Source organism: Grammomys surdaster, unplaced genomic scaffold (assembly GCF_004785775.1).
Source record: "Grammomys surdaster isolate TR1022 unplaced genomic scaffold, NIH_TR_1.0 97, whole genome shotgun sequence".
NCBI classification, from domain to species: domain Eukaryota; kingdom Metazoa; phylum Chordata; class Mammalia; order Rodentia; family Muridae; genus Grammomys; species Grammomys surdaster.
This window is the reverse complement of record NW_021604576.1, coordinates 20,517,008-20,534,365: the sequence shown is the minus strand read 5'-3', so window position 1 is coordinate 20,534,365 and position 17,358 is coordinate 20,517,008. Positions and strand designations below refer to the sequence as shown.

Here is a 17,358-nt window from a genome sequence, read left to right as displayed (position 1 = left end):
TCTGCTACTAATCTGATAGTAGAGTCTTACCAGTCCTCATGACTCCATCAGTCCTCAAAGCCTTAACTCTAAATACCTTTGAGAGTTAGGACTTCAACATAAGCTTTTTAAGAGGACAGAACTCAGTTCATATTAAGGACCTGCACATTAAGTGAATAGTCTAGGTACACAGCAGTGGACAAGATAGACAAAAGTCCCTGTTTACATTTTTCTACTATGATAAAGTAAATTAGCATGTATAGACACAAGAGTGCCTACCAATTACATAGAATATGCTTATAACCCGTGGGTGGCTATACCATATTACCTCCTCAAGGGGAATTCAGTTGCAGACGGGATTGAGTTTGCTAAACAGCTGACCTTCACATGGAGAGAGAAACCTGGCTGAACCATATGCCATCACATAAGACTATATTGCTTTTTAAAAAATTTATTATGAGTGTTCATGTGTATGTGCCTATGTGAGTTTATGTGCACCGTGTGCATGCAGGTGCCTGTGGAAGTCACAAGGGATGTGTGATCTGCTGAATCCGGAGTTATGGGTGGTTGTGAGCTTCTGGCAGTGGGTAATGGAGCCACCTTCGGGTCCCCTGGAAAAGCACCAAGTAAATACTCTTAACTATTGTACCATCTTTCCAACTCTGCTCATTTTGTCTGTAGCTTTTTGAACTTTAAGTTTCTGGCTTTTTCTCCCATAGAAAACTAAAACTAAAGCTATGGGGAGTGAACAAAAAGCAGTATTTGGTGTGTCTTATGGTGACGTATTTCATAGAGAAAGCTGGAGCAGAGCATCTGAGTACGGGTGTCTTGAGGGGGGATAGGTAGTGTCGAAAAGCAAGGACTCTGAGTGAAGAGCTAGAGAGAAAAGGGTAGACGCTGAGGCATGATGTGACTGAACAATTCAGAAAACTGTCCCGGGCAGAGAGCATAGCAAGTTCGAAGGCCCCAGGTAGGAGTTTTCCAGTCGTTTGTGTGAGCCAAGAAGGGCATCACATATCGAGAGACGTTTGTAAGGAAAGGCTAATAGGAGTGGGGCAAGGAAATATATGTAAATATCTCCTATATTTCACCTAATTTATTGCCATTCTTTTAAGAGTGTAGTAGAAATTATGGAATATAATAGCTAATCAAGTCACTTGATACTACCCAATCAGTATGCATTAAGATATTTATAAGAGAATAAAAGCGGGTAGAAAAAATCAGCTTCATTTTTTTCTTTCAGTTCATGTTTGAAGATTCCTACCAAGGACTAAGAATATGTCTCATAATTGGTTTACTCGTAATCCCCCGGCGAGGTAGTTATGACGTCCAAACATTTTTTTTTTCATGAGTTAATGCTACTTTCCGAGGTGTTTCAGTCCGTCCATGGCATTTTATAACTGGCAGAAAATTTCGGAGGAGGTTAAGTCCTTTGGCCTTTCCTGGGTACCTTGGAAAAACAACTTGAGGAGGAAAGGGTTTATGCGGCTTATGCACAGTCCACCATAAAGGGAAGTCAGGACGGGAACTGAAGGCAGTTAGTTACCTGGAATCAGGAACTGAAGCAGAAGCCATGGTGGAGCGCTGCTCACTGGCTTGCTTCTCATGGAGTTCCTTCACGCTGGCAGCAGCTTCTGGAACAGGAGGAAAAGAGCGAGTTCCTCCAGCCCAAGCAGCGACGCTTGCAGATCCTCGGGAGGTGCTTTCTTATACACACTAAGGCTACCTGCCCAACACTGACATCACCCACATTGGGCTGGATCCCCCAACCAATCATTAATCAAGAAAATGCTGGACAGACTTATTAATAGACTGTCTTATGAGGGTATTTTTTCAATCAAAATTCCCTCCTCCTAGATATATCAAGGTTCTGTTGAGTTGATAAAGACCAACCAGGACAACATCTTTTCTAGTCTGACATCTTTCTAGCTACACTGGGCAGCGAATCAAAGTTGAGAAACTTAGACTGCTCATTGTCTCAGGCTCTTGTGGAGATTAGAGGATCCTAAAGGCAACTCGACTCCTCCACGTAGCTGCCTTTCCAGAGAAGGCCACCAGGGGACTCCGCTCTGAGCCGGTGAATTGCAGTGGCGCCCGGGCGAGCTGCGCGGCGCGCTGGGTGCATGTGGGGGCCGCAACAGAACCGTGGCCTCTGCATCTGGAGTCACGCGTGCTGACCAGAAGGCCCCTCGCGTGAATCTGCAAGCATCGCTGCTCGGGCTGGAGGAGCTCACTCTTTTTCTCCTGCTCCAGAAGCTGTTGCCGGCGTGAAGGAACCCAACAGGGCCCTAGGCAGAAGGTTAAAACCCCACGGTAAGAGATTCTTTAAAGAGTGGGGAGGAGGCGCAGTCGCAGCTTCCCGCTCTGGATTGTGCCCAGGAGGGCCAAGGTGTGGGACAGATTTAGAGAGGATCAATCGTCCGGACCCCTGTCCTCACCCCTTGTCCGCGAGCTTCCGGGGTTGGAGTCTGGTTTAGCCAGTGCGTGCTCCTTAGCTTCTCTCTGCCTCCGGGTACGCACTTCCCGGGCTGGAATGTGAGTCCAGTTCTCACCCAGGGGTCTGTGGCTTTGATCTGAAATACACCCCCTCCCGCCCCCTTCAAGGTGCAGATCTCACCCGGAATCCATTCGGAATCTCAGAGGCAGGTGGGGTGCGGGTCGGCCTGAAGCGGCGGGAAGAGAAACTTTTAGAAAAGTGCATCTGAGCAGGGGGACGCTCCTGGGCTCCTGGATCCCAGAGCAGGCTCGGCGTGGGGCTGTGTAGGGAGGGCTACAGCGCACAGTCTCCGTTTGTCTCCCCCTCCCCTCCGCCCACTCCCGGCTACCGATGCCTCATGAAGGGAGGGTATTAAGAATAAATGCATTTTTGCTTAACTTTTGGACCAACAACTGTCAAACATCTGGAATCATTGCCCCTCCCTTTCCTGCACCAGAGAAGGTGAAAACTAAACTTTCCCTTGATTTCTCCTCCCCACCACTGGACCCCATAGGATGGTTAGTGGTAAAGAGCTGCTCCCGCCTCCTGGAGCGTGGTAGAGGCTCTAGACCACTCAGATCTCTTCCAACTCCCTTTCAGACCCTCTAGAAGTCTTCCCCACAGAGACCGGGGGGACAGAGCCATTCTCCTGTAACCCAGTGAATGGCCTTTTGTTTCTCTGCGGCTCCACTATTGTTGCGCCTCTAACAACTGGTGGGGCTCCGGCGGGGAAGGAAGTCCCTTTCGCTGCTCGGGGGGCCTTCCACTCTGGCCTTTGCGCCAGCTCGGGTCCCAGATCCCCGCTGGGGAAGGACGGCGATCGGACCCGGCTAGGCCGCCCCACCCGGGGCTTGCGGTTAGAGGGCGGAGGGAAAGTTGTTCCTAAACCCGCCTCCTAGGCTGCTTGTGGCCCAGGGCGCATTTCTCAGATCGTATCCCTTGTGAATCTGAGACGAGTGGGCGAGAGAGCGGAGGCAAAGTTCTCGAAAACCAGGAGATCCGCGAGAGGGTCCAAATGACTTCCAGTGGGGAGATAAACGCGTGTGGAAGGCCCGCAACCCGGGCAATGGCCGGAGACAGGGCACTCTCTACGGAAAGTTCAGGGGTGGCAAATTCTCAAGGGCTGAGGGGCAGGCCATTGACCACAGAAGAGTAGAGACTAACGCAAACCTGGGAAGGCTAAAGACTGCCTGGAAATAGTGGTGTAGTGACTAGCTACACTACTAATGACTAGTGGGCTTCTGACTTCACCTAAGGCTCCAAGTTTAAGACCCAAATTTCTCCCAACGATGCAGAAAAAGCAGCCCATGACTACGCAGATGCGGCCAGAGCACTGTTCTGGTTTTCATCTGCCCGAGAACAGGTGGTTTGGGGTAGCTCCTATTTCTCTAGAGGGGGGCGTCTGCTAGATTATAGGAGGTCGTGTTTCCTGGAATAAGTTAGGTACTTCCATCTAGAGCAGTTAGCGTGTGTGGGTTACTTATTAAGCAATCTTGGCAAGAGCAAAGTCACCTTCCAAAGCCGGCAGGGACCAGAACAGTTTCCCGAGGGTCGACTAGAGGAGGTTGTTGGAACCTGTGCTTCTTGCCAGCCTTGTAGAAGTTGCCTTTGCCATTTTTTTCTTGTGGAATTCCCAACTTTAGACAGTGTAGGAAATGCGGAAACATTCGCGCCCCACACACACACTCCCGCTCCCCCATCCGACTTCTAAGTTTGACACCCTTCCTCCCCCACGCAGGGGAGAAAGGTAGGCTTATATGGAGCCACCTGGGACCTATGTAGGTCTCCAAGACTCCACCCTTGTTCCGGATGGGACCCCAGCGTGTTAAGCAAGTGCTCTTATATCTCAACCGTCCTTCAAATAGTTTAAGTTCTGAGATCTGCTCAGGTCTGGTTTGCCCTTAAACTTAAAAGTTCTTTGAGAGACTGCTAACTCAAGAGAGGATATATAGAGAAACTTTCCCCCACGATTTCTAGATCTTTCCGGTGGGGTCCTGAAAAGAAAAACAGCAAGCTCTCTGAAGTGCTCAACACACTCTAATGATACGGGCCCACAAGTTTGGATTTCTTTGAAATTTATCAGTAGCAGCAAAATAACAAACGACCTGCTTAAGAAGTACTGCTTAGGTTCTGTGTGCTCAGGGAGTACCAGAAGGCATCATTAAAGTTAAAGTCAGTGGCCCAGCCAAGAAGGAAAACACAATCATCATAGAGGAAAATAGGGGTGTTCAATTTCATTAATTTTGGAACTAAAAAGGACTTATAAGTTTTTTTTTGGAACTTACCCAGAAAAATTATTGTAGGAAAATAGGAAAGTCATAGTTAAAACGTTAAAAACTCTACTCTCTCTTCTCTCTCTCTCTCTCTCTCTCTCTCTCTCTCACACACACACACACGCCACACACACGCTCCCTAGCAATGCATAAGAGAACCTACACTGCACTCTAAGTGTTAACATTGTTTTTCCATTTCTGTGGCGTTAGTAAGAGAGGAATGTTTTATTGTTGTCTCACTTAGTATTTTTTACAAATCAAAAGTGAGAATAAACATTTTTATCTTGTCCATTAACATTTCTATGTTGTTTATGTTCTTTTTGCTGGGCTTGGTCTCTGATTTTTTTTTTTAAGGATATACTCTATAAAACGAGTGTGGTTGTGACTTCTGTCAAACTATCTGTCCTGGTTAGAAAATGTTTAGCTTTTTTTGGCCAATTCTTTCTTCTCTTCTCCATGTCCTTCTCTCCTTGAAGTTTTGGGGATCAATTCCAGGGCCTCATGCAGCCATACATGTGCTCGATCACTGAACTACCCCACCCCACCTAGCCAGTCCTCTTCCCTTGCACAGAGCAAACACAGGGCAGGGCAGCAGCTATAACTTATGGAGGTAACTGCTGTCATCTCAGCAGGGCTGCACAGAGGTCAGGCAAAGGTGTCAGAGAGATGGATGGAAAGGGCCTTGTCTGCTGCTTAGCAGTGGCATACCCAGCCTCCTCCCCCCTGCCACGGTCCCAATCTAAAACAACCTTATTAATGAGCTTTTTCTTTTTTATCAAAAAGATTATATTCACTCATTTTCGTGACTGATTTATTTTGCTAGTAACATACATGCCATAATCCACAACTTTTGTTTTTATTAAAGTTAACATTTCTGGTAACTTTTCCACTGAAACTTGTCTTTTGCTTAATATCAGACTTTCTTTGACTATATTTGAACCCTGAACTTGAAAAGTCTTGCGTCTGAAGGATTTAGTAACATCCTGGTAATGGCTTTAGAATAAAGCATCCCTGGGGACATTTGAGCAGTTACAGCTTTTATCTAAGTTCTTGCTTGAAGGTGGGTGATTCTGAAATATGATAGAGGGGAAAAAAGAAGGAGAAAATTCAGTTAGTTAGGTGCTGAATAAAAACAGAAGAGTTAAATAAATAATGTAGGTAATCTGGATTACAAGGTGACTTTAAAAAGATAAAAGTACCAGGTATTATTAGAGTGCCTAATTTACTTAAATGACAGTACGCAACTCTCCGACAGGGAAAATTGAACATGAGTGTAGAATTCCACCACAGTATGACTTTAGACATTTACTTTAGGTGCATACACATAAAAAACCATCCACTATGAGAGACTGTCACTCATTTCTCTGCCTTCTCCTAACCCCACTGCAGACCTGAGAATCCAGTCCAAGTGTCATGTACATGTTAGACAAGTACAACCATCACTGAGCTGAATCTATAGCCTTTTCTATACCTTTAAATATACAAATCAAATAAAACATTCCAGGCATGATACATGTGCTACATTAGAGTCACAGGCTCTCGGGTGTTAAGGAGGAGCTTAAGGGTCAACTGATACTATCTATCTATCCAAATTTCACTATGGACCTTGACTTTTAAAGCAACAACTTACTGTTCTTTAAACTTCAAAAAAAACCAAGCTGACACATGATCTCAACATTTTTTTTTCCTCCAGAAAAAAAGAAAGTTAAAAAAAAAAGAAGAAGAAGAAATATTTTGATTCTATAGAGTGGGTATAGACTGTTAATGTGGTGAACTTTCCTAGAATAACCTTGGCAGCCAGAGAGATGATTTGCTGAAGTGTTACCTTTTCAAACATTCTCCTTGTCTCCTAACTGCCATCTTGGTAACTTTCTTAGATGGTAGAGGAAAGCCAATAGACAATGGTCAGAGGAAAGTGGCCAAGAGAGAAGATGGAAAGGAAACCTTACTCCTTTCGATCTGTCTCCAATACTGCCTCAAAAATTTCCTGGGGTCACTAGGCACTCAGTAACATGCCCAGCATTGCCTCTTCTTAAAGAGATGGATGTGGTTGATGTACTAGGTCAAGCCTCAGAGACAGCAAACATACACAAAGGACCAGTCTAACTGAGGACACTGCCCCATCATACACAGCACAGCCAAGCTCAAGACTAAGGAGGAAACTATGGAGGGAAATGTAATTCTGAAAATATACCTGATTTCATTTTTGAAATGGTAAAATATCATGAAACATCTTCTTATTTCCGCTGCGACAATCTTCAAGGCGCAGAAACTGTGTTTCTTATTTGTCAGGAACTTTCTGATTCTCAAGAAATACTTTCTTAATTCCAGGTAGACTTTCAGGAAGTCTTCTGAGTGAGGATGTTTCGATGCACTGGACTCCTCTCTGTTCTCTTTTTTCTCTTCCATGAAGCACTGTTGAGCTTGCCGTACTTGTTTAAAAAGTCCCGATTTGATAATTTCCAAGTTTTTCTCTGGCACTGGGGAGACGTAGCTTTTAGGAGTGAAAATATTTAGTGACAGAGCAGATACCTGATGGAAGACCACATTTATGTCCGTTTTCTTATGCTGGATGTATGGCAGAAGAGTCTCTTTCGGAAACTTAAAATTTGTGATATCTTTTAGACATCTAAAGGGAAAGCCCTTTATGAAGCTATACAGAAGTTTCGAATTTTCCAAGATGGTCTGATCCAGATAAGCACAGTTCAGAGACTGGACGGGTAGAATGTATAGAGCCACAAGGGCCACCGGCCATAAATACTTTGGAGTCATCTCAGCCTTGGTGCTTAGTATTTTTTTCGAAACGAAAAAAAAATCTACAACACCCAGGACTGATAGTGATGTTGTAGCTCTTCTTCCATGGTCTTATATACCTGCATAGCTTTAGAAGGAGGCGTTTTCTTACTTAGATTCCTTTGCCTCCAGGCATTTTTTTGTAAGTGAGTAAAGCATTACTTTAGGATCCCAGGTGACCCATCCCAGGACTGAAGACTCGTAGTAATAAAACTGACACACAGGGGCTGTGGGTGGAGTTTAGTTTGTCAAGCACAGGCAAGGTCCCAAGTTCAGTTCCCAACACTGGAAAAAAAAAAACATTCAACTCATATCAAAAGCATAGTGATTCTTCTGGGATATATATATATTTGTACCTGATCCTATAGTCAAATTTCTGTTTTAATTGAATTAGTCATTAACCAAATGACTGTGATTACTGATGACTAGGTCACTAGCAATAACACAATTTAGTTTTCTCCAATCTTGACAAATTAAGCTTCTGTATTTAGAACTAACTTCCATTCTTTCTTTTTCATTTTTCCTTTTGTGTGTGTTGTTATTGTTTTCTTAATTTTTCTGGATCTCAAAGAAGATGATGAGCCTAGTTTGTCAACTTAGAAAGTGCAGGGTGAATAGTGTGGTTTTCTTTTCATACTGGAGGTTAATATTTCACAGCTATTCTTTCCTTTCTTTCTTTCTTTCTTTCTTTCTTTCTTTCTTTCTTTCTTTCTTTCTTTCTTTTTTTTGTTTTTGTTTGTTTGTTTGTTTTCGAGACAGGGTTTCTCTGTGTAGCCCTGGCTGTCCTGGAACTCACTCTGTAGACTAGGCTAGCCTCGAACTCAGAAATCCGCCTGCCTCTACCTCCCAAGTGCTGGGATTAAAGGCGTGCGCCACCACCGCCCGGCTATTCTTTCCTTTCATTAGACTCATCTCTGGGTCGCCTTTCATATACCTAAATCTTAGCAGTCTTCTGATGGATTGTATATTTAAATCATTTCTCTGCTTGATTAGTCTCACGTTGTTGTATTATGCAATTTCTTTGTTATACAGTTTAAATACAGATTTAGATTAGATGTAGTACTTAAAAACTTTTACTTCATTGTTTTTCCTTCTTACTTGGTCCTTCTGGAATCTGTGATGTATTTTGTTTGTTATGCTTGTTTTTCACCCATAAGGCATTTGGGTAGAAGGTCACCCATTTCAGCCAGCTAACTCATATATAGACTGCTATGACTATGCTAGCATGGTTGTCTGCCATAGATGATGCTTTCTTCTTCTTCTTTTTTTTGTTTGTTTTTCGAGACAGGGTTTCTCTGTGTGGCCCTGGCTGTCCTGGAACTCACTCTATAGACCAGGCTGGCCTCGAACTCAGAAATCCGCCTGCCTCTGCCTCCCAAGTGCTGGGATTAAAGGCGTGCGCCACCACCGCCCGGCTAGATGATGCTTTCTTTGTTTGACCAAATAATAATTTTTGGATTATGGTCTTATCAAATGGATTCCCTTTTTTAAAAGAATGTAACATAGCATGACTTTCAAAGACCTTAGTTTATATTCTTACTTTTTGTTAATAAAAAAGGAAATTAATGTATTTAAAATGGTATTCTACTGACATGAGAAACAATGAAAGTTATACAATAGCAGATTATGATTGAAAATTGGACTTAAAAATTCTTCTTAATCATTTGGTTGCATAAAAAGCTAATTGTGAGGGACTTTCTTAAACTCTGGGTTATTATGGACTGGCTTCTTGAAAACAGGAAATAATGCGGATATTCCTCTCTTAATCTACATAAAATTCTACTTTCACAGTTTCTCTGCATGACTAATTGTCAAAAACAAAATCAAAAAAAGTCTCTTTTACATTAGATTATACATTGATTTCAATCATTGATTGTCACAGGTGACAAAATGGTGGCACTGATCAAAATCTTTTACAGTGCACATGAGCATTGTCTTTGACTCAGCAATTCTGACTCTTAGGGTTTCTCCATATTGTTGCCCAAAGAAGAATAATAGCATTAAAAACTTGAAAAACATGACAATAAGCACTTGGTTAAGTAAAGCATCTGTGGAAAATTTCTGTAAAAGCCTTAAAAATTATATGTGGAAATATATTTGTTCACTATATTTTGTGACTATATTTTGTTTCTTAAAAGAAGCTTTCTAGGTAAGATGGAGTCCATTTGCATTTTTGTTAAATGTGGGTATTTGCATAGAAAGAAAAGAACATATATATATCCCAAAAGTGTGTGTGTGTGTGTGTGTGTGTGTGTGTGTGTACCCCGAAAGTGTTGAGTCTTCTCTCTGGAATAGAAAAATTAGTGATTTCTTTATTATTTTAATTTTATTCACCTATTTTAAGTTTTTGGTGGTCAGCAACTGTTTTCTTACTTAAAAAGCCAAAGTCTTTAAGAGAAAGTAAAGCTATAAAAGAAAAGTGTTGTATATGTAAAAGAGAATCAATAAACATAAACATCTCTACTTAAAAAGAAAATGTGGATTTCCCTAAGCCTCAGCTCCAGGTGGATTGCTGTGAATAGTATAGAGTCATGCCAGAGCTCAGTGTACTGATCGCGTAGCTTTTTTTTTTTTTTTTTTTTTGATTTTTTGAGACAGGGTTTCTCTGTGTAGCCCTGGCTGTCCTGGAACTCACTCTGTAGACCAGGCTGGCCTCAAACTCAGAAATCCACCTGCCTCTGCCTCCCAAGTGCTGGCATTAAAGACGTGCACCACGACTGCCTGACTCGGGTAGCTTTTTATACAAGAACATATTTATGCATACCTACAAACATTTTTGGTCACACACATACACTTCTGAGGGCCATGCCTTCATACATTGCTCATGTACTTTCTACCTAAGCCTTCCAGGTTGAGTGGTTCCAGGTTGAGTAGTTCCAGGTATAGCTGCTGCCATTTTGGGATTTTGCTATGCCTTGCCTTCCTTAATTATATGTTTTTGCAGTAAATGATTGTATAAGCGTTGATCTCTAATTTAAAACATTCCTTTCCAAGCACACTCCAGTTCATTCTGCTTAGTATTCTTTGCACGTGTTGAAGACAGTTCAGACGCGGTGCAGTTGCCTTGTTACATTAAGATGTTTCTTCTCATAGATGAAGAAGATTGCAGCAGATGTGGAAATTCCTGTATTTTCTTTCCATTAGTGGCTTTCTTATTTAAAAAGCTCCCTCCAGGGCTGGTGAGATGGCTCAGTGGTTAGGAGTACTGACTGCTCTTCTAGAGGTCATGAGTTCAAATCCCAGCAACCACATGGTGGCTTACAACCATCTACAATGAGATCTGATGCCCTCATATGGGTGTCTGAAGACAGCTACAGTGTACTTACACATAATTAATAAATAAATAAATAAATAAATAAATAAATAAATAAATAAATCTATAAAAAAAGAAGTTCAGGTAAAAAAAAAAAAAAGCTCCCTCCAACCTCCTCCTTTTGCTCATATCCTTATTTATTCAAAACTTCATTTTAATTCTTTGGCACTTGTGACTCATGACCCAGGGCCTGTAGAAGGAGGAATACAGTGTACTACTTGATGTCAAGGAACTTACAATTACAGACATGTAGTTGTGGGTGGACCTCGGTCTCCAGGTGCTTTAAATGTTAATTTGTGCTAATATTGACAGTATTTGTGACAAAGGAGGAGAGGTAGTTGGCATGCATGCCAACTGCCTCTCTCTGGCCATTAGCACTGCCTAATTTAGCAAAAAAATCTACAGGATATGCCTGCAATATTTCAGACATACCTGTACTGACCGAAAATCCTTTCTCCATTGACCTAAGATCCAAATTTTACTTGCTATCTTTATTTTATCTGGCCTGGCAATCTCACCAACCATAAGAGCTACCATTGATCTCTGATGGAGTCAAAGAGGACACTTCCTCTTCTAGAAGCTTTTCTGCTGCCTTCCCACCATCTCCTGAGAGTGGCATTTACCTTCATTTCTCAATACTGGCATCACTTATGGACAGATACAAAGAGGACACAGGTAAACACACATGCATACACTCACATATACTTACACAGCTTATTTACTTTCTACCTAAGTAATTGCTAATTACTCTAGTTAGAAACATTATTGGGCCGGGCAGTGGTGGTGCACACCTTTAATCCCAGCACTTGGGAGGCAGAGGCAGACGGATTTCTGAGTTCGAGGCCAGCCTGGTCTTCAGAGTGAGTTCCAGGACAGCCAGGGCTACACAGAGAAACCCTGTCTTGAAAAACCAAAAAGTAAATAAATGAATGAATGAATGAATAAAGAAAGAAGGAAGGAAGGAAGGAAGGAAGGAAGGAAGGAAAGAAAGAAAGAAAGAAAGAAAGAAAGAAAGAAAGAAAGAAAGAAAGAAAGAAAGAAAGAAAGATTATTGGATCGTTAGCTACTTGTTTAGGCTATCTGAATATACTTCAGAATCTGGAAATTGAAAGGCTATTGAGAAAACATTTTCTTTTTCATACACACATCTGTCTCAGCTGTCTTCTCTGTGATTAGCAGGATGTGCATTGATTTGCCAGCTCTGTGCCCATGATACTTACCTTTATTTCCTGCCGTGCTCTGAGGTGGTTTACATGTATGTAGTATTGTTTTCATTAGAATGAACACAATTAAGAGGGGCTACCCTGTAATCAGGTAAAGTGTGCAGTCCCTGCAGACTATAAAGCCAACACCAATGAGCAAGATGGAATTTGTTTGACAAAATGGAGAAAAGGCACATTTCAGGGGAGACAAACTAGTTTGGATTTACCTCAGTGGCACATGGATCTATAGCGAAGATTTATTACTTCCTATGAAAGGACAAGTTTCCAGTCCTGATGACTTGTTGGCCATCTTTGTTACTCCATTAGCCCAGAGTGAGTCACTTCAGTTGTGCTGTTTTGGAGGTAACTGAGCCCAAAGGCAGTATGCTTCCTTAACACTGAGACCTGGCTGTGTAATGTAGTCATGCCAGAGGAACCCTGTGAGTTCTACCAGATTATCCCCATTGCTTCCCTTCCTGGATAGCTCCTCACAGGATCCTCTGTCCCCTCCTGATTGGGTCCTGCCTAACTTGCACCCAGTGTAAGGAATGGACGACTAGACCAGTCACAATGATGGAACATTGTAAAAATTCAGTCCCTTCAGGGAAAGTGAGGCTAGAAAGCAAAGGCCACCTCTCAGCTCGGTGTCTCATCATGCTCTCCCTTCCCTATGGCAGCAGTAGATATCAGTCTGTTAGGTGGCTTTTTGTTGATGTCTTCCTCCTGTCGGAGCACAGGTCCACGATGGCAGGTCCAGCAGCAGGTTTGTTAGTTGCTGCCCTTTGAGGGGCCTGTAGGAACCCCAGAAACTGAGATTTGGACCTCTACAGATAGGGATAGGAGACCCTGTGTTTCTTAAATCACTAAAACAGGCTTATCAAAATGATGATGGCTTTGATATTTTATCTTGAAAGTCTGCCTTTAGAACTATATACGTTCATCTGCAGGTGATGGTTTTAAAATATCGATTGAAAGTTCTTCACCAAGATGAGGCCCAGAAGAGATAGTTCACCAGGTCTGGCCTAAGATAGATCTAGGTACCTTATATCACACCTGGCACATAGTAAGTGCTCAGTTATTATTTGTTGGGTGACTAAATAAAGATAGCAAAGCCATGTCTTGATGATCAGGTGTCAGGTCTTGGTTTCCTCTTTGTTTAGGGATGAGGAGAGCAAGTTGTTACTGTGAGTAATTGAGGAATTCACAGAACTTTAAAAGGCAACTGAGGTGTCCCTTGCTATTTCTGATGCTTCTTCTTTGAACTGCCAAAGACAGTTAAGTCATAAACACTTGTGCTAACTTCAGTGATATCTCGGGTTCATATTTTTGGGTTGATTCATGCCTTACCCTTCAGACTAGAAATGTGACTTACACGGTCTTGTAATCATGACACCAACTGTTTGTTGAATAAAAGCAGCCATGGGATTTCCTAAGTTTCTCAAGTCTGGTTGGATATCAACTTGTATGGGCAAAGCATAAAAGACCTTTCCTCCAGTTCACCAAGTCTTTGTGTTAGTGCTCACGGTAGCTATCATGTATCATATCACCTGGGAGTTTCTTTAGACTCATCAACACCAGTTCCCTTTTGCAGCTTTGCTGAAAACTACGCTTCATTACAACTCCCTGCACAAGAAAGATCTGAATGTTAGAAAATGAACTTTGACAAAAGAAATTTATCATGGTTGAATGCATGTATAAGTAAATACACATGCGCCATTGATAAAGACTGTGTTGACACCATAGCTTCCATCTACTTTTTTCTTCTCCTGTTGTCTTCTCTGGGGAATTTTGCCCTGCGGTGGCAGTAAGACTTTCAGAGGATAGTGATGAAATATGTCACCTACCAGGACAATCTTTCCCTCTCCCCAGTGGATCCCAGTCGATGGAGGCGTACATCTGAGTGTGCTGGTAGTTGACAGCCACAACGGTGAAGTGAGTAACTGATGAGACAGGATGATTCTTGGTTCATAGACAAGGCACCATCCTCTCTTAATCACTGCTGGCTTGCTTGTAGTCACGTTTCTTATCGTTAATAAAGAGCGAACAGGCGTTATAGAAAACCTCAAGGGAGCTTTCTTTAGATCAGCAAAGGTCTGACTCATCTGATGCAAATCACAGGACTCCTTATTTTCATAGCAGTGAAGCTGGAAGTAGTGTCTGGGGATAACTTGGTCCCAGCAAGAGTGAGGAGGGAGTCTTTTCTTCCTGCCAACACTGACCTAGCCTTGAAGCACAGACTCTCTTCATCATGGAATATATCAATGGAGGGGGCATTTAGACACGAAGCATTGAGGTGTGAGGGGGTGAAGTGATTGGTTTAGGGTCACAGTGATATTGAGGGGTCAAGTGGATCTGAGTCAAGTTGTCTTCACCTCGACTTTTCAACCTAAGTTTCCCACAGTTATGTGAAGATCTCCTTCCATTCTGCCTCTGCATATGGGGGCATCCCTCCCACTGATAAAAGAACAGGCATTGTAGAGACCCCAGGTTATCCCTGCTACAACCCAAGCTCCTTTGACTGTCACACAGGTTTCTCCGTTCTGGGAAGAAACCTTTTGATAATAGAAGCTAACTAGGCCTAAGGCACCTAATATTCTACAAACTTATTTTGAGTTTTACAAATTTCCCAGACTATGGGACCTGATGATATCAGATTTATGAGAAACAACACCAACATCAGTTTAGGCCAAAAGTCTGAAAGAAATGGCTTAGAATGGGTGGCCTGAGAGAGGTCAGACTTCATTCTATACATGAAATTCATTTATTTGCTTTTTTTTCTCTTTTCCTTATGGTGTGAAAGTATATCATCAGGTACATCAAGCTACACATACAATTGCTTCACTATGTTTGCTTTATGCACTGAGCACATAGCATTCATAAATGTTTAATGAATGGATGACTATATTGTAGTATTTTAACTTGTGTAGATGTTAATTTAAACCCCAGGTCATTCTAATAACTACATTTCCATCCGAACTGTATAACTCTTGAGTAAATCACCAGAACTGTTTGTACTTTGCAACTTGCGAGTGGTTACTGTTTGCTAGAGGAAAGTATGTTCACATTAATGATAGTGCTCACAATCTGATAACAGGAGAAGATAGATTGTCTTTCCGAATAATCTGTACAGGTATTAATAGTAATAGAAGATTCTAATAATTTAGCAATTACTAAGCCCTAACATTTTACTGTTTAGTTAGTTAGTTTGTTTTCTATTTTAGTTGTTGGCGGTACAGGAAACCTAACCTGGGGCTTTGTGCATGCTAGGCTTGCAAGTCCAAGTGGGACTCAACCACTGAGCTATCGCCCCAGCTCTTCATCAAAGTTTTTAATAAATTCTCAAAGCCATTATACAACTTAGGTACGATTGCCCTCAACTTAAAAGGAAGAAAATGGAAGATTTGAAATGCTGAGCAACGTATCCAAGGTCACAGGAACAGAAACTCAACCCACTAAACCACAGGAAAGTAATGAAAGGGGGCTGGAGAGATGGCTCAGTGGTTAAGAGCATTAGCTACCCGTCCAGAGGACCCAGTGCATGCCATAATGTCTAATGCCAGTTATTGCAGAGAGTTTAAAATTTGTCCCTGGGCTTTCCAAAACAAAAAGAAAATATAAGATAATCTGTTAAAATGTTCACAGTATCTCAAATGAAAAGAAGCAGCAAGTCTGTGCTCAATAGAAGCCAAAACTTTTCCCTATGTGGCTTTCTGGCAGGAATGTTCTCTGAGGCCTTCCAGAAAGCACGCTGGACGATGTCTATGCAAAAAGTCCATCCCTTGACTTCTTTATGGGAGAATCCACCCCAAGAACTTTGCTGAGCTGGTCCTTGAACCTTTGCTCTGTGCAGACTGATATCTCTGCCAGCTCCTCGGGAGACGGGAGACGCTGTGCAGAGCCTCAGTGCTTTCTCTCATGTTCAGCTGTAGAAGAGAATTCAGCAGTTGGCTGGACTGGGGAAGCATTTTTTCATCATCTGAAATAGGGAAAAGTGCACTCACTCCCTGGCATGCTCAGGGGCACTTAGTGTGCAGAGACTACCCTTACATTTCCAGAGCCCGATCCAAGCCTGTGTTTCCCATCAGAGGCACCAGGAACTGTAGAGGAAATAAATTGTAGGCACCAGTCACTACCATTTAGTCAGACCTGAAAAACAGGCTGCTCTGTCAGAGTGACCCAGAGGGTCATAAACAGAGCTGAAATGCATGCTGGATTTCCATGTCATCCTGGGTTTGATCTGAGTACTGTCTTCCAAGGAAGTTTCGATGTACAACTCTCTCTCTCTCTCTCCCTCTCTCTCTCTCTCTCTCTCTCTCTCCCCACTCTCTCTCTCTCTCTCTCTCTCTCTCTCTCTCTCTCTCAATTCCTCCCTCTCCCCTCCCTCTCTGAGTTTCTTTATAAGTTCAATGTTGAATGACTTAAAGTTCAAAGCCAGGACAGCTTCATGTCTCCAAATACTATAGCTAATTAAATTTTGACACATCTCAGGATTACCAAGTTTGTATTTTTGTTGTTATTAAGCATAAACCTCAGGGGAAAGAAAAAAAAAGAGTAAAACTCAGTATGCAAAGGGCCATATGAATGACTTCAGATGGTTTTCTGTTCCCAGGTGACATGCCATTCAGATTGTACAATTGGGCTTTCCCTGTTCAGCAGGACAGGGCAGTGACAGTCATTGTCAAATATGGTAATACAGTTTTTCATGGATTGTCTCCTGGGCTAGGTCATCCAGGTTCAAAGTGTGTATTGCAGACACATTTCATCTATCCATGTATTCTTCCTGAGGGAACGATGTTTCTGATCAAGGCGTTAAAGGGAAAAGAGTGTTGGCTGAAAGCTCACATCATCATACATACCCAGGATCTTAGACTGTGAGGATGAAATTATATGGTTTGATAAATTTTATGAATTTAACAAGCAGAGTGAGAGGATAACTGGGTGACTCGGTGGGTAATCTGAGACCAGAAGAGAAATGTGCTAGCCTTGGAAAGAGCCGAAAGTATTCGGGACAAGGAGGACAGGAAGCTTAAATGCATCAGGGAAAGAAGTTGGGGTATTTAAACAAAGGAGAGAAGATGGAGTTAGGGGAGGAAGGTACCAAGATGGTTGCTATTGTGAGGGCCGTGGCAGGCCAAGCACAGTTCATGTTTTTACTTTAAGATTGATGAAAATACATGGGAGGAATTTTGAGTGAAAGAGCTACAGGTATGGCGTGGAAAGCGTTTTAGAGAGATAATCTGAGGGGCTGTGTGAGGATACCTGTGAGCAGGCGTGGAAGAGAGGAAGCTAACTAAACAGAGGCGGGAGCCAAACGAGATCCCA

The 17,358-nt window shown here is 42.5% G+C and overlaps 2 protein-coding genes across 2 annotated transcripts in view; one reads left to right on the top strand and one right to left on the bottom strand.

Annotated features, from left to right (window-relative positions):
• The first annotated feature begins 2,071 nt into the window (after positions 1-2,071).
• The window catches only part of Mob3b (MOB kinase activator 3B), a 193,705-nt gene continuing 178,418 nt past the window's right edge, over positions 2,072-17,358 (top strand). The window contains exon 1 of the mRNA XM_028780399.1: positions 2,072-2,292. The gene's annotated coding sequence lies outside the window, so the exon portion shown is untranslated. The remainder of the gene's footprint in view (positions 2,293-17,358) is intronic.
• Ifnk (interferon kappa) lies at positions 5,767-7,500 on the bottom strand. The gene is made up of 2 exons (XM_028780448.1): positions 6,921-7,500; positions 5,767-5,807 (listed from the first exon to the last, which is right to left on the bottom strand). Exons 1-2 carry the CDS (start codon positions 7,498-7,500, stop codon positions 5,767-5,769), a joined length of 621 nt encoding a protein of 206 aa, XP_028636281.1.